Source organism: Thamnophis sirtalis, unplaced genomic scaffold (genome assembly GCF_051295495.1).
Source record: "Thamnophis sirtalis isolate CommonGarterSnake01/CBP01778 unplaced genomic scaffold, rThaSir2_p1.2 scaffold_14, whole genome shotgun sequence".
Taxonomy (NCBI): Eukaryota; Metazoa; Chordata; class Lepidosauria; order Squamata; family Natricidae; genus Thamnophis; species Thamnophis sirtalis.
Window position 1 is genome coordinate 45322698 of NW_028261394.1, and position 25000 is coordinate 45347697.

General features: G+C 46.1%; 2 protein-coding genes across 2 annotated transcripts in view; both read left to right on the plus strand.

Annotated features, from left to right (window-relative positions):
• The window catches only part of LPCAT2 (lysophosphatidylcholine acyltransferase 2), a 40452-nt gene extending 28644 nt beyond the window's left edge, over positions 1-11808 (plus strand). The window contains exons 12-14 of the mRNA XM_087729161.1: positions 7379-7477; positions 9370-9511; positions 11347-11808. Of these exons, the coding sequence (XP_087585287.1) occupies positions 7379-7477; positions 9370-9511; positions 11347-11588 (483 nt within the window). The 3' untranslated portion in view covers positions 11589-11808. The remainder of the gene's footprint in view (positions 1-7378; positions 7478-9369; positions 9512-11346) is intronic.
• A 12958-nt stretch (positions 11809-24766) lies between these two features.
• SLC6A2 (solute carrier family 6 member 2) overlaps positions 24767-25000 on the plus strand; it is a 44743-nt gene continuing 44509 nt past the window's right edge. Inside the window, exon 1 of the mRNA XM_087729392.1 lies at positions 24767-24859. The gene's annotated coding sequence lies outside the window, so the exon portion shown is untranslated. The remainder of the gene's footprint in view (positions 24860-25000) is intronic.

The window sequence follows — 25000 nt, forward strand, 5'->3', positions numbered from 1 at the left end:
TGGCCGGTGGAGAAATGAGGCCCCTAGATTAAACTTGGTTATTTGTTTTCGACCTGGGAAAAAAAAATACTTTAGATGTGGTTGTCCTTGTGGTGACTTGAACAGGTCCAAAGGGGACATTTCTACCTCCTTCTGACACGGATCCTAACTTTGTCCTGAGTAAATCCCGTAGACGTCTCAATATGTGCTTTCTTTGTTCCTTTTCACCGATTTTGACGGGCCCTGTGACTCACATCTGTGCCATTGTGTTGACTTGGTTTAGGGCTTTTCCCGTGGTGGTTGAGTGTCTTGTGTGAACCTGCCTTCGTGCCTTCTTGAGTCAACCCTAGTTGGACAAACTCAAGTTGAGATAAAATGAGAACCAGCAGCTCCAAACCAGCTCGGAGGAAGAGGGCATTTTCTCATTGCTTACTCCATGGCAGCTGTGACAGCTGTGCCTCTCCTTGGCCAAAAGTCTCCGAGGATAATTTACTATTCCAGAAAAGTTCCTTGTTTTAGTTGAGGAGCCCAACTGGGAACCTTTCTAGATTGTGGACAGCCAGATCCTGCAGCTGCAGATCTTGTTAAGACTCTGAATGTTCAGGAATATTATTACTATTTTTAAAAATCCTTCCTCCTGGTTTTCCCTAGGATCACGTCATTCTCTCTGGCCATTGAAGTCATCCATCCATTCATCCATTCATCTATCTATCCATCCATCCATCCATTTAACCATCCTTCCATCCATCCATCCATCCATCCATTTATCCATCCTTCCATCCATCCATCCATCCATCAATCCATTTATCTATCCATTCATCCATCCATTTATTCATCCTTCCATCCATCCATCCATCCATCAATCCATTTATCTATCCATTCATCCATCCATTTATCCATCCTTCCATCCATCCATCCATCCATTTATCTATCCATCCATCCATTTATCTATCCATCCATCCATCCATTTATCTATCCATCCATCCATCCATTTATCTATCCATCCATCCATCCATTTATCTATCCATCCATCCATCCATCCATTTATCTATCCATCCATCCATTTGAAGTTGTTCATATGTGTCTTTGGGTTCCATCTGATCATTGTTACTATGTTAAGTGACCTGATGTTGGGCCTTCTGTTGGTTTGAACCATCTGTGTTTCTCAGGATAATTCCATAGCAATAGCAATAGCAATAGCAGTTAGACTTATATACCGCTTCATAGGGCTTTCAGCCCTCTCTAAGCGGTTTACAGAGTCAGCATATCGCCCCCACAGTCTGGGTCCTCATTTCACCCACCTCGGAAGGATGGAAGGCTGAGTCAACCTTGAGCCGGTGAGATTTGAACCGCTGAACTGCAGATAACAGTCAGCTGAAGTGGCCTGCAGTACTGCACCCTAACCATTGTGCCACCTTGGCAATTCCATCTCCTTTGAATGCTTGATCCGATGGCCTCAGATGCTGTCCCTCGTGTTGGCCATTGATCTTTCTTGGGGTAATTCCATCCTTTTAAAAGAAAAAGAAAAAGAGACAGAACATTTTACAAGGGTGGTGCAACCAAACGAGGAGATAAAATATTCACCCAATGATTTTGCTGCAAAATCTGTACTTGAATTATTTAGAGGGCTGCTTTAGACAAGGAATAAGTTTAATTTTTTTTTCTTTGCCAAGTTTCCAGTGCAGGCCTTTCTGAAGAGGTGGGGTAATGTATTCAAATACTACTGTTTTTAATTGTTCGTCCCTGATTTAAGTATAGACATGTGTACACATTTTTGTTCTTTCTCTCTCTCTGTCTCTCTGTCTCTCTTTGTCTCTCTCTCTCCACTTTCACTCCTCTCTCTCTTCTCTCTCTCTAGCTATCTTTTGCTGTTTTTTCTGTCTTTCTTTCTCAATCTTTTTCTCTCAATCTCTCTTCTCCCTCTCAGTCTTTTGCTGTCTTCTCTCTCTCTCTTCTCTCTTCTCTCTCTCGGTCTCTCTCTCTCTCTTTGTCTCTCTCTCTCCACTTTCACTCCTCTCTCTCTTCCCTCTCTCTAGCTATCTTTTGCTGTTTTTTCTGTCTTTCTTTCTCAATCTTTTTCTCTCAATCTCTCTTCTCCCTCTCAGTCTTTTGCTGTCTTCTCTCTCTCTCTCGGTCTCTCTCTCTCTCTTTGTCTCTCTCTCTCCACTTTCACTCCTCTCTCTCTTCCCTCTCTCTAGCTATCTTTTGCTGTTTTTTCTGTCTTTCTTTCTCAATCTTTTTCTCTCAATCTCTCTTCTCCCTCTCAGTCTTTTGCTGTCTTCTCTCTCTCTCTTCTCTCTTCTCTCTCTCGGTCTCTCTCTCTCTCTCTTTGTCTCTCTCTCTCCACTTTCACTCCTCTCTCTCTAGCTATCTTTTGCTGTTTTTTCTGTCTTTCTTTCTCAATCTTTTTCTCTCAATCTCTCTTCTCCCTCTCAGTCTTTTGCTGTCTTATCTCTCTCTCTCTCTCTGTCTTTTGCTCTCTCTCTCTCTCTCTTTGTCTCTTTCTCTCCACTTTCACTCCTCTCTTCTCTCTCTAGCTATCTTTTGCTGTTTTTTCTGTCTCTCTTTCTCAATCTTTTTCTCTCAATCTCTCTTCTCCCTCTCAGTCTTTTGCTGTCTTCTCTCTCTCTCTTCTCTCTTCTCTCTCTCGGTCTCTCTCTCTCTCTTTGTCTCTCTCTCTCCACTTTCACTCCTCTCTCTCTTCCCTCTCTCTAGCTATCTTTTGCTGTTTTTTCTGTCTTTCTTTCTCAATCTTTTTCTCTCAATCTCTCTTCTCCCTCTCAGTCTTTTGCTGTCTTCTCTCTCTCTCTTCTCTCTTCTCTCTCTCGGTCTCTCTCTCTCTCTCTTTGTCTCTCTCTCTCCACTTTCACTCCTCTCTCTCTAGCTATCTTTTGCTGTTTTTTCTGTCTTTCTTTCTCAATCTTTTTCTGTTTATTATATTTATATGCTGCCCTTTTCCCCCCGAAGGGGACTCAGGGCGGCTCACAACTCAAACCAGGGAAGGGGGATACAGACAAAAATTTAAAAAACGACACATAACAATGCATAATTTAAAACACACGACAGTTCTCTCAATCTCTCTTCTCCCTCTCAGTCTTTTGCTGTCTTCTCTCTCTCTCTCTCTCTCTCTCTCTCTCTCTCTCTCTCTCTCTCTCTCTCTCTCTCTCTCTCTCTCTCTCTCTGGTTCTCTCTCCTGCATATTCCTTTGAAAGGAAAACAAGGGCTCTCTTGAGAACCGAGCACTTCTCTTGATCATTTGATGGGCTGGTTTCTTGGCAACGCATCCAAGGAGCCTCCCTCTGCTTTGGGGCTAAGATGTTGTAAGGCCTAACTGCTCTCCCTTGCAGTTCTGAGGCTCCCTATCCAAGTAATAACATGGGCTGATTTTGCCTTGGCGAGTTGGGATCAATGGTGATCTGCCAGGTGCTGCTGTCTGCTATGTCACAAGAATGGCTGCTGATCTTTGCAGGTCAAAATAAGCATCGCTGGCAAATGTGCTGCACTTCCCTCCCCTCCCCTCCCCTTTCCGGGGAAGCTTCCAAGAGGCAGGATTGTCACGTGGAGCAGGGAGAGTCGGCAGACAGCCATCCTCCGAGGTGGCGCAGTGGTTAGGGTGCAGTACTGCAGGCCACTTCAGCTGACTGTTATCTGCAGTTCGGCGGTTCTAATCTCACCGGCTCAAGGTTGACTCAGCCTTCCATCCTTCCAAGGTGGGTGAAATGAGGACCCAGACTGTTGGGGGCGATATGCTGACTCTGTAAACCGCTTAGAGAGGGCTGAAAGCCCTATGAAGCGGTATATAAGTCTAACTGCTATTGCTATCCTGAACCCAGCCACTTCCTTTCCAAAGGAGAGCTGAGAATTTGCCCTCGCAGATCAAGGGAGGTCAAAACCCACGGACTTCCCTGGAGATCTCTCTAAAAAGAAACATTTTGGATGCTCATTTTAGCACCCTAAAGAGTCACCCCTTTTTCCCCTTCTAGAGTGGCAGTGGGGACTTCCGCGTTCGTTTTCCCACCAGGTTTTTGCATCTCTTCAAAACGAAACATTCTTGGTTAGGAGCAGTGGTGGGTTTCCAAAAATTTTGGAACCTCTTCTGTAGGTGTGGCCTGCTTTCCGGGTCCACTGGTGGAACCTCTTCTAACCGGTTCGGTAGATTTGACGAACCGGTTCTACCGAATAGGTGCGAACTGGTAGGAACCCACCTCTGGTTTGGAGTGGGAAGAGAGGAAAGAGGTTTCCTGGTGGCTATAAACTCTGCGTCTGGGGCAGGGGGTGGGTGGGCTCTGTTCTGTCATTCGTCTGCAGGGAATTGTGACATGGTCATAAATGGTGGGCATTTACGGGAATGGACTTGGGGGGGGGTTCAATTAAAATTTTAGGAGGGGGGCTTCAGACAGATGCCCCAAATAGCTTTGAATTTGGGAAAGTCTTCTCGTCCAGCAGTCACCAACTGGTGGTCCGTGAGAAAATTTTGGTGGTCTGCAGAAAAAATATTTGCATTTTTTATAGTGCACTAAATCAGGGGGTCCTCAAACTACGCCCCCTGGGATGGATAAGTGCACTTGTGTTGCTGCAGAGAGTCTCCCCCTCTGGGGTCTTTTTGTGTGGGTTAGAGGGGGGCAGAAATTCTGACTTGGGGTCTGCTTCAGCCTCCTGGTGGGGGGCTTTGGGCGAAGGCTGGAGGGAAGCACCACTGCTGGCGAAGAGCCGGAGGGCCTCGTTCCAGTGGGGCTGCATCATGGCCTGGAATTGGCTGACCATCTCAGCCCTCTGAGCCTCCAGGCGCCGGTATCTGGCCTGGCATTCTTGCAGGTCTTCCCTCTGCTTGGAAAGCCCATGCTCCTAGTCCTCAGTGAGGTGCTTCTACTGAGCCCCCTTCTCGGTCAGATCCAATTTGAACTGAGCTGTTTTGCCAACTCTTTCTCCTGGGGGCTGCTTAGCTCCAGCAACTGCTTCCTGTTGGGGCCCTAAGGAGCCCGGGCGGGCAGGCGAGGAGTGGCTGGGAGGGGAGGGGCGAGTAGAGGCCGGCGAGGCGCCCCTCAACATGAGTGACATTGAGTTGGACATGCCAACCCTGTCACATGACCACCTAGCCACGCCCTACTCAGCCGGTCATCAGGCAGATCATATTAGTGGTCCGTGGGATTTAAAATTACGAATTTAGTGGTCCCTGAGATCCGAAAGGTTGGGGGGACGCCTGGACTAGTCCATATTTTGATTTTTGATTTTATTATATTTATATGCCTTTATTTTTTATTTTGCCTCAAAGCAAGCCTTACTAGCTCAGGTACTTTCAAAACTGCCTGTAAGCTCGCAAGTGTGATTCAGGTTAGTGTTTTCATTGGCATTTCAGTGGTTCGGTTCAGAAAAGGAACCGGATCGGAGAAACGTCGCTAGAAAAGTTAATAAAACTTTATTTTATTGTTAAAGCAAAGACATTTTTTTCTTTGCTCCATCCCCCCCACCCCCACCCCTAGCAGAAGTCATTCTTTCTGCATTTGAGAAGGAAAACAGAAATTTTTCAAGGGCTGCTCCCATTGTGGGTTGCATTCCATTCTCCTTTGAAACCAGGAATGTAATCATCACCCGAAGGCTGGCATGCGAGCCTGTAGGTTTAACTCTTTCTGGGCTGCAGCTGGCGGGCTGAAAGAGGGTGCAATTATTTGGGCAGGAATGCCAAGCCAGAAATATATATTTTTTTAAAAAAAGAGGGTGCCACCCTGCAGTGCATAACTCTGCAAATGTTGATGTCTCCTTCAAGGATCTTATAAAATCTGATTCAGACTTTTGGGGATCTTGCCAAGGATCATTTCTCACTGCGTGGTGGTTACAATACAATAGCAGAGTTGGAAGGGACCTTGGAGGTCTTCTAGTCCAACCCCCTGCCTAGGCAGGAAACCCTATACCGTTTCAGACAGATGGCTATCCAACATCTTCTTAAAGACTTCCAGTGTTGGGGCATTCACAACTTCTGGAGGCAGCTTCTGTTCCACTGGTTGTTAGTGTTGTTATTTTTATCATCACCGCTATTTTTAGGGGACTGGAGGCTAAAACATACGAAGGACGGTGGCTGGAATTGGGTGCGTTGAATGTAAAGTAGGATTGGTTTCTTTTTTATTTTTGAGATTTTTTTATTGTTTTAGTAAGAAAAAAAACATCTTTCGTTACATCTTGTTGAAAGCGTATCGATTGGTTACAAATATATTCCGGGCGTTTCTTCCACAGTCCTTACATATGCTTCATCCAAATCGTGTTGTACATTTTCGTGGCACGACATAAGCGCGAACATCAAAAGCGCGCCGACAAAACCGCGGCGCTAAAACCGCGATGTCAAAAGCGCGCCGACCGACAACAGCGCGCCGACAGAAGCGCGATTTAAGTTAAGGTAAGGTTTAGGGTTAGGTTTAGGTTTAGGGTTAGGGTTAGGGTTAGGGTTAGGGTTATTTTTAGGGTTATGTTACAGCGCGCTTCTGTCGACGCGCTTCAGCGCTCATTCGTCGCCGCAGTTTTGACGGCGCAGTTTTGTCACCGCGGTTTAGTCAGACGCGCTTTTGTCGTTTGCGCATTTGTGGTGGAACCGTACATTTTAAGTCAAGAAAGAAAAGTTATGTATTTTACTATCCCTCTACCATAATTCTCATTTGGTTACCATTCTTTAAACATGTTTTTATCTAGAATCATTTATATTAGAAGACACAACCCCCTACTGGCGTTCATTTGCAATTTCAATAGATCTCCAATACCATTACACCTTTATGACATGTTCTAAAATTAATTCGGTTAAGTAAGATATCCAAGCATTCCCCCACCCCCATAACACACCTGTATGTATCATTAAATATTGTCCATTAACATTTCATTGTTATTATTATAGTTAACTAAAGGTTATTTACTGATTATCTCACCTCTCCAGGCCCACACAATATTATAACTTTATAACCATCTTTAAACAATGACTTATTAATATGATTTATAGGGCTTTTCCCTCAATCCCAAATTAGTTAATTACGCGCTAAGAAAATAAACATTAGACATCTAAGACAATCTAAGAGATATTAACATTTCTACTTGACAATCACCCAGAATATACATTAGCGTTTCTAGGGCCTGGTTATTTATCCAAGAAGGATTGGTTTCTTGATGGCATGGCTGTTTTGAAGGACATCAACCGAATGAAGCTGCTGTGGCCTCGAGGTGGAGCGCTCGCCTCACAATCAGGAGGCTGTTAGTTCAATCCTAGGTAGAGGCAGACGTAGGTGTTGGGCAGGGGGTTGGACTAGATGACCTGCAAAGGTTCCCTTCCAACTCTGTTAATCTGAATGGACGAGGGAAAGAGACACGGCAACATCATGGAGCAAATTCAACAACGTTTGTGACTGCCTTGTGTTTCCTTCAGAATGGCGACGGGACCATAGACTTCCGAGAATATGTGATTGGTTTGTCAGTCTTGTGCAATCCTGCCAACACGGAGCAGACGATCCAGATGGCATTTCAGGTAAATCCTCTTCACATGAGGACTCAAGGCGTGCTGGAGCAAGGATCTGCAAGGACAGGTAGGGGGGTATCTCTGGGTGGAGAAATTCTGTGCCCACCAGTCACACCCAGCCCTGGAAAACAGTGGATGTGAGGACAACTTTGTTCATCTCTAAACAGGGATCTGGTCTCCAAACCTGGAAACTTTTTAGACTTGTGGACTTCATCTCTCAGAAATTCTGGGAGTTGAAGTCCCCAAGTCTTAAAGTTGCCAAGTTTGGAGACCCCTTGGAGTTAATTTCCTAACTTCTTTAGTTTCTCCTTCAGGCCCTGATCCTTCTCCAGCTTCTCATCTTCCTCCTCCTCCTCCTCCTCCTCCTCCTCCTCCTCCTCCTCCTCCTCCTCCTCCTCCTCCTCCTCCTCCTTCTTCTTCTTCTTCTTCTTCACTTCTTTCACTTCTTCTCTTCCTTCGGGACCTGTCTCCGACTATGTCAGCCTGGGGGCTTCCTGTTTGCCTCCGGTTAGAAGCGCTACCCTTGGGTCAATCAGGGACTTTGTGGTGTCCCTGCGACCAGCAAGGTTTTGTCTTCCCAGTCATCATCTCTTCGGGATGGTTTAGGTCTTGCTGGACCATCCAAGGGTAAAAGTGTCATTGGCGGACTCGGACTGTCGAGTCCGCATGATGTTCCGTCGCAACATTGGATCCTCCTCCTCATCTTCCTTCTTCTGATGTTGCGGCCACTTGGCACTGCTATGTCTCCTACTACTGCAGTCTTCTGATCTGAAATCAGGTGCTCTTCCTGAAGGGAAAGTCATGATTTGGGTGGTATTAAGTCTATGATGGCAAACCTGTGGCATGCCAGCCGTCGCTCCAGCCCAGCTACACTGAGCATGCGCCTGTACCTCCCAAAGACCAGCTGGTCTTTGGGTCTCTGCCACGCATACATGTTGGGAGGGGCACATTGGCGTGGGGGGCGTGCACATGCTTTGGGCACACACTGCACCAAAAGGGTTAGCCATCACTGTATTAGGTGTTCTGAGAATGGGACTGCGTGGCTCTAACATAGCGAGTCCTTCTTTAATGGAGAAAGTGGCTCTTATGGGAATTAAGTCTTCTAAGTCCTACCACTCCAAGATGAAGATCAGGGCCTCCAAAAGGGGTGGAGAGCATACCGCTCCTCCAATGGCTTTAAAAGAAATCTGGGAAATTAATCCCAAATAAAGATGAAATAATAAGAAAGATTATGGACTGTGCCGAAATGGATAGTAATAGCAATAGCAATAGCAGTTAGACTTATATACCGCTTCATAGGGCTTTCAGCCCTCTCTAAGCGGTTTACAGAGTCAGCATATCGCCCCCAACAACAATCCGGGTCCTCATTTGACCCACCTCGAAAGGCTGAGTCAACGCTGAGCCGGTGAGATTTGAACAGCCGAACTGCAGAACTGCAGTCAGCTGAAGTAGCCTGCAGTGCTGCATTTAACCACTGCGCTGCCTCCACCACCTCCGGATAAACTAACTAAAGAAATCCAGGGAAAGGAAGAATCAGAATTCTACCAGATATGGGATAAATGGTATATAGATGGATGGAGGAAAGAAACAAGAATCAATGAAGGAATATAACAAAACTCAAAAAATAATAGTTATGAGTAAAATAAGAGGGTTAAGAATGGTGAAATCCGAATGAAATACGATAGAAGGGGAAATAATAGAAGGTGAGTGGTATCGATTGATGATTGCTATTATAAAAAACAGGAAGTTCCTGTTCGTACTATATAGTATAAATGTGGTGTACATCTAATTTTTGTGTGTGTGTATTTTACATGTTTGTTAATAAAAAATCTTTTTAAAAAAAGAAGAAGTCTGGGAAGGGTTTCCAGGATTGATCTGGAGGTGTCTCGCTTTGCCTTCAGCTTTTCGACATCGATGAAGACGGCAGCATCACAGAAGACGAATTTGCCCTCATTATCCGTTCGTCGCTTGGACTTCCTGACCTCGACGTGTCCAACCTCTTCAAGGAGATTGACGCGGACAAATCCAACAAGCTCTCCTATGGTAAAGTAGCCAAGTGGGATTGACAGAAATAAAGATTCGGGAGGGTGAGATTTGGGGGTGTCGTGTAATGGTATCTGGGAAAGAACGTGGGAGATGGGATGAAGAGGTGCTGCCAAGGGAACAATCGGATAACAGAATAACAGAGTTAGAAGGGACCTGGGAGGTCTTCTACCAGGCAGGAAACCCTACACTACTTTGGCCAATCTCTTCTTAAAAACTTCCAGTGTTGGAGCATTCACAACTTCTGGAAGCAAGTTGTTCCACTGATTAATTGTTCCGTCAGGAAATTTCTCCTTGGTTCTAGATTGCTTCTCTCCTTGAGTAGCTTCCACCCATTGCTTCTTTTCCTACACTCATGTGCCTTGGAGAGTAGCTTGACTCGCTCTTCTTTGGGACAGCCCCTGAGATATTAGACACTGCTGTCGTGTCACCCTTCGTCCTTCTTTTCACTAAATTGGAATTGGAATTGGAAAGTTTATTTATAGGCCGCGCTTTTCCCTGGGGGGACTCAGGGCGGCTTACAATTCATGGGGAAGGGAATACAAACAATAACACATAAGAACAATGCATAATTAAAATAGAACACAACATTCATCATTCGGGTGGGGACGGATTACAATCTTAACCCCAGGCCTGACGGGATAGCCAGATTTTAAGGGCTGTGCAGAAGGCCTGGAGGGTGGTGAGGGTACGGATCTCCATGGGGAGATCGTTCCAAAGGGTCGGAGCTACTACCGAGAAGGCTCTCCTCCGTGTAGTTGCCAGTCGACATTGACTGGCAGATGGAATTCGGAGGAGGCCTAATCTATGTGATCTAATTGGTCGCGAGGAGGTAATTGGCAGGAGGCGGTCTCTCAAGTTACCCAGATCCACTACCATGAAGGGCTTTATGGGTGGTAAGTAGCACCTTGAAGCGCACCCGGAGATCAACAGGTAGCCAGCGCAGCTCGCGGAGGATCGGTGTTATGTGGGTGAACCGAGGTGCACCCACAATCACTCGCACGGCCGCATTCTGGACTAGCTGAAGTCGCCGGATGCTCTTCAAGGGCAGCCCCATGTAGAGCACATTGCAGTATTCCAGCCTAGAGGTCACAAGGGCACGAGTGACTGTTGTGAGAGCCTCCCGGTTCAGGTAGGGTCGCAACTGGTGCACCAGGCGAACCTGGGCTAAACTAGATAAGAGAACCGCTTAGCCCACAGCTGTATAACTGGCAGGGCAAGAGCCTCTCGGAAGAGATCTCCCACTAGTTTCGTCACCTGTAAAGGAGAAGGGGAGGAGGAAGGATTTTAAGTTCAGACTTGCAACGTTCTCTCAACGTAGCCTCACAATAAAGTTGACTTAGGTCATCTGGTTGTGATTCCTGTCTGGTTTAGCTAACACACATAAGTTGCCTTCTCCTGGTTTAGTGTGACCTCAGACCAGTCCCCGTTTGAAATAATCTTGTTCACTCTCTCTGAGTTTGTTGCAATAAATTCAAATCCAGAAAGCACGGACAGGTAACCGATTCAGCTGGATTCATTAACTTCTTTGTATACATAAGAATAGATGAATAAATGTACAATACCAACAGGTGGTTCTTCCAAGTAACCACAAGGCAGGAGAGTTACAGGCAAACATAAGTAGTTCGTTTCATTTTAGCAGACACACTCAGACTGACTGCTAGTTTACTTCTCAGAGCAGCAGACTTCTAAAGTTTCTGTTTCAATTCTCTGCACAGACGCAGATCTGTTTAAGCTCCCATTGGCTGGCTTGGTTGCTGTGCCTATTCATTGGCTGACCTTGTTCCCATGTCTCTCCCAGTCATGAATATTCTAACACATTCTTTTATTTTTAGAAGAGTTCAAGGATTTCGCTGAGAAGCATCCTGAATATGCCAAGCTGTTTACAACGTATCTCGAGCTGCAACGCTGCCAGCTGTTGTCAGAGGCGGAATTCACTTCCGGGGAAGTCACCCCTACCCCTACCACCCCAAGCTGTCTATTTTCTTCTGAAACAACGCCGGTGCCAAGGAACCAGGTCTGCCCTCTAGTGACCAAAGATGACCATTCAAATATTTCAGATAAAAAAGAAGACTGAATCTTCAAAATGCCTAATATATTCCTTAATTTAAGCTGCGGAAGGATTCCTTTTGTTAAATCCAAATATGGGTGGATTTTTTTTTTAAAAAAAACAGACCGAATAAAGCAAAAAAATAAATAAATCCCAAAACCCTTGCTTTCGGGATGTATGCGTTCATGTGTTGTATGTCGGGAACTATTTTTCAATAAATAAATTTGGGGAAATCTCTTGCTACTTCTATTGGCCTTTGTGGCGATGTTCTGCTTCCAGAAGAATAATTTGCTCCGAGATGAAATTGGAGGAGGAAAAAAGAATATGCTAGGCTACAGTATCCCAAAATCAGAAACGCCTTTTCTGACTTAACATGTTTTATTTTTTTATTTTTATTTTTGGTTCAAAAGTTTTATTTTCTTTTAAAACAAACATTTCATCATTCCTCAATCAGTGAGACATCAGAGTACAATTTTTTTGTGTGTCAAAATAGTTCTAGTTTACCACCAAATTCTTGTCTAGCCTAATGTATACCCCTCCCTCCCTCCACCTTCCCCCCAACCCCCTCCTCCTTCCAATAGCAATAGCAATAGCAGTTAGACTTATATACCGCTTCATAGGGCTTCCAGCCCTCTCTAAGTGGTTTACAGAGTCAGCATATCGCCCCCACAATCTGGGTCCTCATTTTACCCACCTCAGAAGGATGGAAGGCTGAGTCAACCCTGAGCCGGTGAGATTTGAACCGCTGAACTGCTGATCTAGCAGTAGCCTGCAGTGCTGCATTTAACCACTGTGCCACCTTGGCTCTTCCACCACCACCCCCCGACTTCCCAGAACCCGTACACGGTATGGATTTTTAACAAACACAGTCTAAAATCTATTGAGAAAAAAGAAATAAAGAAATGAATGACATCTCTACATTGATCTTAGCTTCTTCTTGCTTGAGCTAACTTTAAACAATTTAAATCATTTCGGATCTTAAGCATAGGCTAACTGGAGTTTCTTGGTCCCGTATTTATTTTGTATATAGTCAATCCATTTTTTTCCAGTCTCGTTTATATCTCTCATTTGCTCCGAGATGAAATTGGCGGAGGAAAAAAAGAGTATGCTAGGCTACAGTGTCCCAAAATCAGAAACGCCTTTTCTGACTTAACACGTTTTACTCAAAGACAACACTTTGGTGAGCTTTCGCGCTTAAGCAATAGCAGTAGACTTATATACCGCTTCATAGGCCTTTCAGGCCTCTCTAAGCGATTTACAGAGAGTCAGCATATTGCCCCCAATAACAATCCGGGTCCTCATTTTACCCACCTCGGAAGGATGGAAGGCTGAGTCAACCCTGAGCCGGTGAGATTTGAACCGCTGACCTGCTGATCTAGCAGTAGCCTGCAGTGCTGCATTTAACCACTGCGCCACCTTGGCTCCTAAGCTTTGGAATGATGATGATGAGTAAGGATGATGAACTATATGAGGAATGGTTAAGAGAACCAGGTATGTCTAGCCCAGAGCTGTCAGTCTCAAGGTCCGTGGGATGCTTAGATCTTCCCCACGGGGCCACCCTGGAAGCAGCAAAACTTCCCCCTGGGTCCCTCTGCGAGGGACAACGGAGCCCCCTGAGTTCCATTTTCACTGGCAGAGGACTGCAGGAGGCCGTCGCGGGTGAAAACGGAGCTCATGAGGGCCGTGCGCGCCTCCCCTTAAACTCCACGTTCACTGACAAGAGGGCTGCAGGAGGCCGCCCCATCTGAAAATGGAGCTCGCGAGGGCTGCACATGGCCGTCAGCCAGGGGTGGTTTTCGGTTCAGTTGGAACGGGGCTGGCGGCGTCCTCGTGCACGCGCGCAGTGCACGCATGCGTATTAGCGTCTGTGCCATGCTCCAGCTGCTCCTGGAGGATCACGCAGGCGCTGTATGCGTCCTGAGCATGCGTGGAAGTGCAGAACTCATCAAAACCAGGTAAGAAACGCGGGCGGGCGGGTGGACCCTTCGGCGTTCCCGGAAGTTACTTACTTCCGGGTTCGCCGACCAACCGGTTCGTGGGGACCGCCGCGAACCGCCTGAAACCCACTCCTGCCGTCAGCTATTACCGGTCTAAACCTCTGCACAATTGCCATGAGGCAGGTTCACTTATCACCCGAAGCGATTTAAGAAATAATCAATTAGCCAACAATCCACCAAGGGCAGAGTCGTAAAAACCCCTGCTTTCTGCAACTTTCTGCAACGTGCAAAAAAAAATGAATGCAAGCTGCATCCTGATGTTGATGTCATTAACATGGTCCAGAAGATTCTCATCCTTGAACTAGAAGCTTTTTTAGCTCGGTGTCATGATGGAGAATGAAATATCCTGGGTCTATCTGGAGGGAACTGATTTAATTATCCCCGATCAGCAACCTCGGGGTCCGGATGCTTAAGAGACGCGAGGCACCATTGCCCTCTTGTGGCCGTTGATGGCAATTGCGCTGATGATGTTACCTAGTTTGGGTGATGAAACGTCAGGCCAGAAAACAAGCAAACTCAGAGAGCATCAAGGACCCCACAGCCCTCCTCCCTCCTCCTCCTCCTCCTTCACAAACCTCCCTCCCATGTAGCACTGATGATGTTACCTAGTTGGGTCATGAAATGTCTCCAAAGAAACAAGCAAGCTTAGAGAGCACCAAGGACCCCTCAGCCATCCTCCTCCTCCTCCTCCTCTTCTTCTTCCTCCTCCTCCCTCCTCCTCCTCCTTCTCTTCTTCCTCCTCCTCTTCTTCCTCTTCTTCTTCTTCTTCTTCTTCTTCCTCTTCTTCTTCTTCTTCTTCTTCTTCTTCCTCCTCCTCCCCTCCTCCTCCCCTCCTCCTCCCCTCCTCCTCCCCTCCTCCTCCCCTCCTCCTCCCCTCCTCCTCCCCCTCCTCTTCTTCCTCCTCCTCCTCCTCCCTCTCCTTCTCCTCCTCTTCTTCTTCCTCCTCCTCCCCCTCTCCTCCTCCTCCCCCCTCCTCCTCCTCCTCTTCTTCCTCCTCCTCCCTCCTCCTTCTCTTCTTCCTCCTCCTCCTCCTCCTCCTCCTCCTCCTCCTCCTCCTCCTCTTCTTCTTCTTCTTCTTCTTCTTCTTCTTCTTCTTCCTCCTCCTCCTCCTCCCCTCCTCCTCCTCCTCCTCCTCTTCTTCTTCCTCCTCCTCCTCCCTCCTCCTCACAAACCTCCCTCCCATCTAGGACTGATGTTGTTTCCTACTTGGGTCATGTCTGCAAGAAAACAAACAACCTCAGAGAGCACCAAGAACGAAGAATCATGCACTGTTAGTTTCCCAGATAGCGGTGGTGGTGGTGGTGGGGAGATCAATGGGAATCTTGAAGACCATGTCGGAGACAGAGCCTCCCAGAGGAAATCTATGTGTGTCTTAAGAACCACCAAGGACTTGATGGCCCCAGAATCGGATGTATACAGTACAGGGCAGGTATTCCATCTCTTAAAATCAATCTTAAGATGATTCTTTGCTACATGTTCCACTTTCCCCGGAGACGAAGAAGCCAAGCCAACAACTCAACCGTCCCTCCCAGGTGCTGCATTTGGGATTGCTCCCCTTAGCAAGCAAAACATTGGGACTCTCTGCTCTGCTTGGGAGTTGGGGACTGGGGGCTACAAAGTAAACCTATGAAGAACGGTTGCAGGAATTGGGTTCGTCTAAGTTTAGTGAAAAGAACGACTGAGTGACATGATAGCAGACTTCTAATATCTCAGGGGCTGCCAGGAAGAAGAGGGGGTCCACCCATTATTGCATTCCTCAGGCCCTATTATGACCTTCAAACTGAAAGAATTCGGAGATCTGCTTGATTTATAGGACTGTTCTTATGTTCTTCCATTACAGGTTAATTATCCCCTGTAAAAGGGTAAAAGTAAAGGTTCTCTTCGCACATATGTACTAGTCGTTCCCGACTCTAGGGGGCGGTGCTCATCTCCGTTTCAGAGCCGAAGAGCCAGCACTGTCCGAAGACGTCTCCGTGGTCATGTGGCCGCCATGACTAAATGCCAAAGGCGCACGGAACGCTGTTCCCTTCCCACCAAAGATGATTCCTATTTTTCTACTTGCATTTTTACATGCTTTCAAACTGCTAGGTTGGCAGAAGCTGGGACAAGTCACGGGAGCTCACTCCGTTATGTGGCGCCACTGATTCGAACTGCCGACCTTCTGATTGAGAAGCTGAGCGTCTTAGCCACTTGAGCCACCCCGTCCCTCAATTGACTCCTTAAGACGAGACAAACCATGTCTTAATGTGATATATAATCTGTGTAGAAGTTCTTTTCCTTGTTGTATTGAAATGTCCCATTTCTTAGATCAGCTACATTTGCAATGACTTTTCCTTCTAACTCTTTCCTCTGATCATCCATTCCACCTTCATGTAACATAAACCAAGATTTCTTTGGCTCGGTTGTACTATTCCTCAATCCTGTGGGTATTTCCCAAAAGGATGGTATCTTGGTTCCCCATCAGCCCTAAGGACGGAGTTGTCTACCTGAATCCTATAAAGCATCTCAACTCTTTAATCCAATTGCTGTTTTCCCTTCATTTGGCCGCAGCCCCCAGCAAATCCTCCAGGAGAGCCAAGAAGTCTGCTTAGAAATAATCAAATATTATTAAAATATTGGTCCGAGCCGGAGTTGACAAATGGCTTACTCAACGTCAACCTTGGATGGTGAATTTGCAAGCTTCTTTCTCAGATGCTTGTAATTCAATCAACCTGAGGAGACCGGAGCACTTGATGTTCTCCAGGAGATAGATACAAGTGGCAGGGCTACAGTTGAGGAGAAGAACATCTGGGTTTTGCCAGCACAAATGCAACCATTTGCCCTGCCTCTAGTTTTAAAGGTGGGCAGAATCTCACCTTCCATGCAGTTTTGAAAGCAAGGGTGGCGTTCAGACTGCTGGAAATGCCAAAGATGCCTCTCCTGTTTCCGAAATAATGAACACGGAAAAATCAGAAACCGGCGATGTCGAAGACGAGAGAGAATAATAGGTGATCTCATCCACCTTTAGCTTGGCCTCTTCCCTCCTGTTGCCTCATCCTCACCCATGATTGGCATGGAGGCCCCAAGGAACGATGCCAATGGAATGTGACCCTGAGATTTCCTCCATGGTGGACTTCTCTCCTTTCACTTTTATCCAGAATTCACTGTCCCATCAGTCATCCCTCTTGTTGCCTTCATTCCATCAGAGAGACACACAACCATAGAAACACAAACGTGAAATTGCTTTCCTGTCCACTCTCAATACCATCTTCACCTGTTCATCTTGACTTTGTTCCAATTATGTAGTTTGCATTAATAACTTGATTCTTCTATATTGGTGGTTTTTGCTGTTCAACAGCAAAAGGCTTTCAAATCCCCAGAACCTACCTACCTACCTTCCTCACCTCTATTCTCCTTCCTTCCTTCCTTCCTTCCTTCCTTCCTTCCTTCCTTCCTTCCTTCTTTCTTTCTCTTTCTTTCTTTCCTTCTTCTTTCCTCCCTCCCTGCCTCTATCCTGTTCCTCCTCACCACTATTTTCCTTCCTTCCTTCCTTCCTTCCTTCCTTCCTTCCTTCACTCCCTCCCTGCCTCCCTGTCTCCATGCTGCTCCTCCTTACCTCTATTCTCCTCCTTCCCTTCTTGCCTTCTTTCCTTCTTCTTTCCTCTCTCTCCCTGCCTCTCTCCTGTTCCTCCTCACCTCAATTATCCTTCCTTTCTTCTTCTTTCCACTCTCCCTGTCTCCCTGCTTCCTTCTTCTTTCCTCTCTCCCTGCCTCCCTGTCTCCATCCTGTTCCCCCTCACCTCTATTCTCCTTCCTTCCTTCCTTCCTTCCTTCTTCTTTCCTCTCTCCCTGTCTCCCTGCTTCCTTCTTCTCTCCTCTCTCCCTGCCTCCCTGTCTCCATCCTGTTCCCCCTCACCTCTATTCTCCTTCCTTCCTTCCTTCCTTCCTTCCTTCCTTCCTTCCTTCTTTCTTTCTCTTTCTTTCTTTCCTTCTTCTTTCCTCCCTCCCTGCCTCTATCCTGTTCCTCCTCACCTCTATTTTCCTTCCTTCCTTCCTTCCTTCCTTCCTTCCTTCCTTCCTTCACTCCCTCCCTGCCTCCCTGTCTCCATGCTGCTCCTCCTTACCTCTATTCTCCTCCTTCCCTTCTTGCCTTCTTTCCTTCTTCTTTCCTCTCTCTCCCTGCCTCTCTCCTGTTCCTCCTCACCTCAATTATCCTTCCTTTCTTCTTCTTTCCACTCTCCCTGTCTCCCTGCTTCCTTCTTCTTTCCTCTCTCCCTGCCTCCCTGTCTCCATCCTGTTCCCCCTCACCTCTATTCTCCTTCCTTCCTTCCTTCCTTCCTTCCTTCTTCTTTCCTCTCTCCCTGTCTCCCTGCTTCCTTCTTCTCTCCTCTCTCCCTGCCTCCCTGTCTCCATCCTGTTCCCCCTCACCTCTATTCTCCTTCCTTCCTTCCTTCCTTCCTTCCTTCTTTCCTTCCTTCCTTTCCTCCCTCCCTGTCTCCCTGCCTCCCTGCTGCTCCTCCTCACCTCTATTCTCCTCCCTCCCTTTTTGCCTTCTTTCCTTCTTCTTTCCTCCCTCCCTGCCTCTATCCTGTTCCTCCTCACCTCATCCTTCCTTCCTTCCTTCCTTCCTTCCTTCCTTCCTTCCTTCCTTCCTTCCTTCCTTCCTTCCTTCCTTCCTTCCTTCCTTCCTTCTGTCCTGCCTTCCTCTCTCCCTCCTCTTTCTCTGAAAAGGACTTATTTATAGATGTACCTACTCTTGAAGCTCCTAGAGCAGTGTTTTTAAAACATGGCAACTTTAAAGGTGTGTGGACTTCATCTCCCAGCATGGTGAGAGTTGAAATCCACATCTCTTAAAGTTGCCAAGTTGGGAAAACTTCTCCAGAATCTCTTGTTCTGAATGTTAGATTATGATGAACCAAATTTACCTCTTGGTTCCTATTTTTCTACTCCAAGTGATGGAAAACACTGGTATTTATCTATGGCCAACTTCTCTCTCGCTTTGTGGAGTGTCAGATGGCTCTTTCTGGTTCCTGCGCTGACATGAAAAACCTCAAGTTTTCTTTGAAAATTCATGAAGGTGGGGGACAACAACAAGCATTCCCCCAAGAAGCTGAGCAGCCAGAGAAGGGAAACCACCCACTGAAAGAGCCGAGGTGGTGCAGTGGTTAGAGTGTAGCACTGCAGGCTACTTCAGCTGACTGCAGTTCTGCAGTTCGGCTGTTCGAATCTCACCGGTCAAGGTTGACTCAGCCTTCCATCCTTCCGAAGTGGGTAAAATGAGGACCCGGATTGTTGTTGGGGGCAATATTCTGACTCTGTAAACCGCTTAGAGAAGGCTGAAAGCCCTATGAAGCGGTATATAAGTCTAACTGCTATTGCTAAAATAAGAAGAGCAAAAAAAAACACAAAAAAACCCCCATTTTATTTCCAGGAAGTAGAAGAACAGTTTCAAAAATGGAGGAGAAACATTCGGTCCTGCTTTAGAAAGGAGGAGCAAAGGAAGAGAAAATGAGAAACCATCTCAGCTGTGGTTTGCTGAAGGGTTGATTGGTAAAATGTGGATTGTTGAGTTAAAAAATGAAATAGACCATCAGAAACTCAAGGCAGCTATGCAACCTTTTGAGTCTCTTCCATGCCTTCATCGAGAACTTTGTCCTTCAGCCAAGACTCAATATATGAAGATCCTCACACCGCAAGCTTCATCATCGGCCAAGGGTTGTGTTTTTCATTACGCACATCTTTTTTTACAAAATGACACCAACTTTCTTCTTTTTTAAAGAAAGAAGAGTTATGCCAAAGAGGTTGTGCTGAAAATCAGCCGTCTTCTCCCATCTTACAAAACTTGATGTCATGCCTTAATAAATCCCTTCTGGTTTTTTTTGTGCAGGAAACCGTCTCTACAACAATCCTCGACAGAGGATTGTCTCTGTCACTTGTGGCCAAACTGCCTTTTTTGGGGTGGGGTGGGGAGAAATACATTCAATCCCTGCAATGTGTTAGCGCTGTATCTCCACTTTCACTCCAATTCAGGAAAAAGTCAAGTGCCCAACTTTCGTGTTTTGTTCCCGTTGTGAATAGATGTTCATACCAGGGGTGAAATTCAGCAGGTTCTGAAAAGTTCTGGAGAATCGGTAGTGGGAAGTTTGAGTAGTCCGGAGCAGTGGGGAGGGAATGGGGATTTTGCAGTATCTTTCCCCCCGCCACGCCCACCAAACCACGCCCATAGAACCAGTCGTAAAAAAAATGAATTTCGCCACTGGTTCATACATTATAAGTAGACAAACGTGCTCAACTTTCTGATTCAATTCAGAAATATAGTTTGATCTGGATGTTTGACCAAGTTTTGGTCCAATCTCCAAAGTTTTGTGTAACTCAGGGATGTTAAAATCAAGGTCCATGGGCTGCATCCTGCCCGCCATGTAGTCTGATCCGGCCCACGAATCTGTCCCAGTCTACCCATGTCGCTTCGGCCCGGTCTACCCAATGCAAAGAGGAAACATGCCAGCTGTTTGTTCTGATTGAGGCTTCCCAAGAGCATGAAGCAAACTCCTGGACCCGTCAAAAACCCTTTTAATTAACTGACTGTGAATTCTGCTCATTCACATCCAGCAAAGTCTTTCAAGGGAGGATTTATGGTCACAGACCTTATCTGGCTTGGAGAGCTGCCAAGCCGATATCTGCAAAACGTGGCAAGGAGTCACGAACCAATTAAGCGAACTAATTGTCCCCTGCAAACTCCACTCCCCTTTCGCTCCTCTTTTATTCCCTCTGGGAGGGGCCATTCATTGTCCCCCTGTGGCCTTACTCCCAAATCAACCCCTGTTCTTTAGCTGTTCCCTTCATGTGGCAACTCTGCGCATGCGTACACTGGGAAGAGGCTCCAGCTGTTCGCCTGCCTCACTGATGTCTGACTCTGAAGGCAGTTGATGACTGGCATATGGCCTTGGTCCCCTCTCTGCCTCCGACACAGAGCCCTCATCGGAGCCTTCCCCAGACTCCAGGACTGGCCCATGTTCCTCCCCAACCTCCTCACTGTCTGAATCTGCTACCAACTCCACTGGCTGCTGGAGGGCCACAACGCAGTTTGGGGAGTGGCATCAAGCTGGCCATGCCAGCCCAGTCGGCCATGCCACAGCCTTGAGGTCGACCACAGCCCTGATCTGGCCCTCAATGAAATTCAGTTTGACACCCTTGGCGTAACACATGCCCCACTGCAGATGCTTGCAAGGAAGTCCATGTCTCTTAGCTCTGATCTCATTTCTGTTCTGCTCCAGATGTATAAAGGAAAGGAGTGAAGGAGTATCTTTAAAAAAAAAATCTACTTTTAACTGATTTTCGTTTTGGCGCAAGTGATAACCATTCCACCCCAAGGGAACATCATTTCTTATCATATGCTCTTTTCTATCAAACGAAGTGGGGGGTCTTGTTGGTTTTAAAGCCTTTTCTAGCTCTTGAAGAACCCCGTGTTTAAACAGCTGCTACCTTTCTAGCCAAAAGCTAGTTGACTTTATCACCCCTGGCATTTAATGTTTGCAGAGCAATGCAGCGGGTCTTGTTAGATTAAAATGATTTCTGGGATCGCTTTCCCTGTTGGGATTTTCTTTGATCTTTCAGCCTTTGAGCATCCAAAACTACAGAAGCATTTTCAATCGTTGCAACCTCGTCCGTCTGAGTAAGGAGAGAACATGAGACAAACCACAAAAGAGAGTGTTGCAAATTGGGGGGGGGGGAAATGGTTGTGGTTGAGTTTTGGGATGCTTCTGTGAAGACTTCCAAGGATTTCATCATCCACATGCTCTTGAGGAGAAGCACTGAGTTAGGACGACCCAAGAAAACCCAAGTAAGTTGTAAAGTTGGCCAAGATTTCATCATCCACATGCTCTTGAGGAGAAGCACTGAGTTAGGACAACCCAAGAAAACCCAAGTAAGTTGTAAAGTTGGCCAAGATTTCATCATCCACATGCTCTTGAGGAGAAGCACTGAGTTAGGACAACCCAAGAAAACCCAAGTAAGTTGTAAAGTTGGCCAAGATTTCATCATCCACATGCTCTTGAGGAGAAGCACTGAGTTAGGACGACCCAAGAAAACCCAAGTAAGTTGTAAAGTTGGCCAAGAGATTAAAGCCTCCCCATTTTCCCCTCTCACAATTGTGTACTCTTTGTGCAGTCTCAAATTGTCAACTCCTCCTAAGCAGTTGAAGATGAATCATACATTCCAAAATTGTGGTCAACCTTGAAACTGTCAGACCTGGAAGCCATCTTTTACCCTTGGGACTTCAGGGGGCCTGCCACATTTTCTACTGTGGGAAAAACAGGAGGGAGTGTGGATGATATGCAGCCATAATAACATTCTTTCTCAGAAAGTCAAGGTCATCTGGCCCAGCAGCTGTGATGAGATGACTGGGTGGCATCTGCTGTTCTGGATGGCACCCGATTGGGCCATGGGATGGGCATGTGGGTGCTGGGCAGGGACTTGAACTTTCTTTTGGGTGGGGAAAACCTGGAAACTTTCAGATTCCGGTTTTCCCAGATGTGCCAACAGGACACATCTCTAATAAAATGGAACTTTGAGGAACCTCGAGCCTCGGAGTCTTCTTTCCTTGGGGGTCTTACTTGGAACCCTGACATTAACCTGGATCCTGGATCTAGCAGGCTCCCGTGACCTCCAGGGTGCTGTCCGGGGTCCTGAGCCCCAGTGTGGACCCAAACCCAGGCAGTGTCAAAGATTCAGGGAAGGTGGAGGGAAAGAAAGACTAAGAAGAAAGAGCTAAGAGTCACTGGGACAGCCCTGAGCTGTTATAAGTCCTAGAATTTTTTTTAAAAGATCCTTGTTCCCATTCTATGCAGGTAAATGGAACATAAATCATTGGCATCACTGTGAATCATCTATCTATCTATCTATCTATCTATCTATCTATCTATCTATCTATCTATCTATCATCTATCTATCTATCTATCTATCTCTATCTATCTATCTATCTATCTCTATCTATCTATCTATCTATCTATCTATCTATCTATCTATCTATCTATCTATCTATCTATCTATCTATCATCTACCTACCTACCTACTCTCTATCTCTCTATCTATTTATCTCTCTCTCTCTCTATCTGTCTGTCTATCTATCTATCTATCTATCTATCTATCTATCTATCTATCATCTACCTACCTACCTACTCTCTCTCTCTCTCTCTCTCTCTCTCTCTCTCTCTCTCTATCTATCTATCTATCTATCTATCTATCTATCTATTATCTACCTACCTACCTACTATCTATCTATCTATCTCTATCTATCTATCTATCTATCTATCTATCTATCTATCTATCTATCTATCTATCTATCTACCTACCTACCTACCTACCTACCTACCTACCTACCTACCTACCTACCTAACCATATCTTCTGTCTGTTTGTCTGTCTATTTATCTTTCTATCTATCTATGATCCATCTATAAAAAAAGGTGTCGAGACTCTAGAAAAAGTGCAGAGAAGAGCAACCAGGATGATTGGGGGGACTGGAGGCTAAAACATGTGATGAACGGTTGCAGGAACTGGGCATGGCTAGTCTAGAGAAGAGAAGGACCAGGGGAGACATGACAGCAGTCTTCCAATATTTGAGGGGCTGCCCCAGAGAGGAAGGGATTCAACCTTATTTTCCAAAGCACCCAAAGGCCAGACAAGGAATAATGGATGGAAACTGACCAAGGAAGAAATTCAACCTAGAAATAAGGAGGAACTTTCTGAAGTGAGAACAATCTCTCATTAATCTATCATTCATCTGTTATCTACCATCCATCCATCCATCCATCCATCCATCCATTCACCCACCCATTATCTTTCTCTCTCATCTATCTATCTATCTATCTATCTATCTATCTATCTATCTATCTATCTATCTATCTATCTATCTATCTATCTATCTATCTATCCACCTACCTACCTACCTACCTACCTACCTACCTACCTACCATCTATCATCATGCTGTCTGTCTATCTATCTATCCATCTATGTATCTACAGTACCTACCTACCTACCTACCTACCTACCTACCTACCTATCTATCTATCTATCTATCTATCTATCTATCTATCTATCTATCTATCTATCTATCTATCTACTGCATCCATCCATCCATCCATCCATCCATCCATCTACCTACCTACCTATCTACTTACCTACCTACCTACCTACCTACCTACCTACCTACCTACCTACCTACCTACCTATCTATCATCTATCTATCTATCTATCTATCTATCTATCTATCTATCTATCTATCTATCTATCTATCATCACCTTTATATGACTACCCATTTCACAAGAAGCAGCGAACAACAATCAATACAAGAACAATAACCAAGGTACCCTGCCCTGAAGATACTTAGAAAAAGTCACTAAAGACCAAGATCTTTTCCCAGGTTGCCTAGAAGATGGGGCGCACAATTTTCTCCTGTATGATTTCGCCCCGTTTTCTATGATTCCTTCCCCTTCTTCCCCCGCCCCCCCGAACTCCCGACTGAATGCATACCATCTGTTACTTACTTTACTTTATTCTCCTGGATTTTGTTTCCTAGGACAAAGTGCCCAGAATCGGTTAAAGTTGGTCGCTCTTTAAAATCGCTTTCCCTAAATGTAAATAAGCGAATAAGCCAAACCATCTAAACTCTTGTCAAACACCATTAGGTGCAACGTGGTCCTGACAGATTCAAGATTAAGCCTGCTTTTGGGGTGGGGTGGGGTGGGAGCAAATCCAATTGAGGACTTCTTCTTTTTCTTCCTTTTTTTTTTTGTACCTTGAGGGGGCAGCTGATATTATACATTTTCCAGAGCTGCTGCGTTCTCCCACCCAGAAGCTCAGGGGGAACACAAAGCAGAGCCATCATCTACTCCTAACCGAAAGAAACCAAGGGAAGGATTCAAGAAGTCTTAGAAGACAAGGGTCTTTTTTTTTCCCCTCCTCCCCTCCCTCTTTTCCCCCTCTTCCCCTGCCTTGGAAATCAGATGCACTGGCCTTTAGGAGAAGCAGAGAAGAGAAGCAGTTGCTCCAGGCGAAAACCATCTCTGGAAGAAGCTTTGCTGCGGGGCAGGACATCTGTGAAGCTTCATCAATCCAGTAATTCAATCATGGAGGGAGGTTTAAAGGGCTTCTCCGGTGCCTTCCCTACAGTGTCTTCCTGGTCCTGAGGAGGGAGAAGACCATTCGGACAGGACTCCGGTCATCCTATCTGCTTTCTGCCTCCCTCTCCCTCCCCATCTCCAACTGGAGGAGGAATGGACTATTTCTCTAGCATCTCCTGAAATAGTCGGAACAGGCTAACAGGTGAGTCTTTTGTAAGGACTTCTTCCTCGGGACAGGTAAGCGAGGATTTGGATGAGTTTGAGATCTTGGCTGGCTGGCTGTTGGTGCCACCAAGAAGGTTCTCAAGAAGAAGAGGGAGAAGAGATCAGTGGGTGGCAGAAA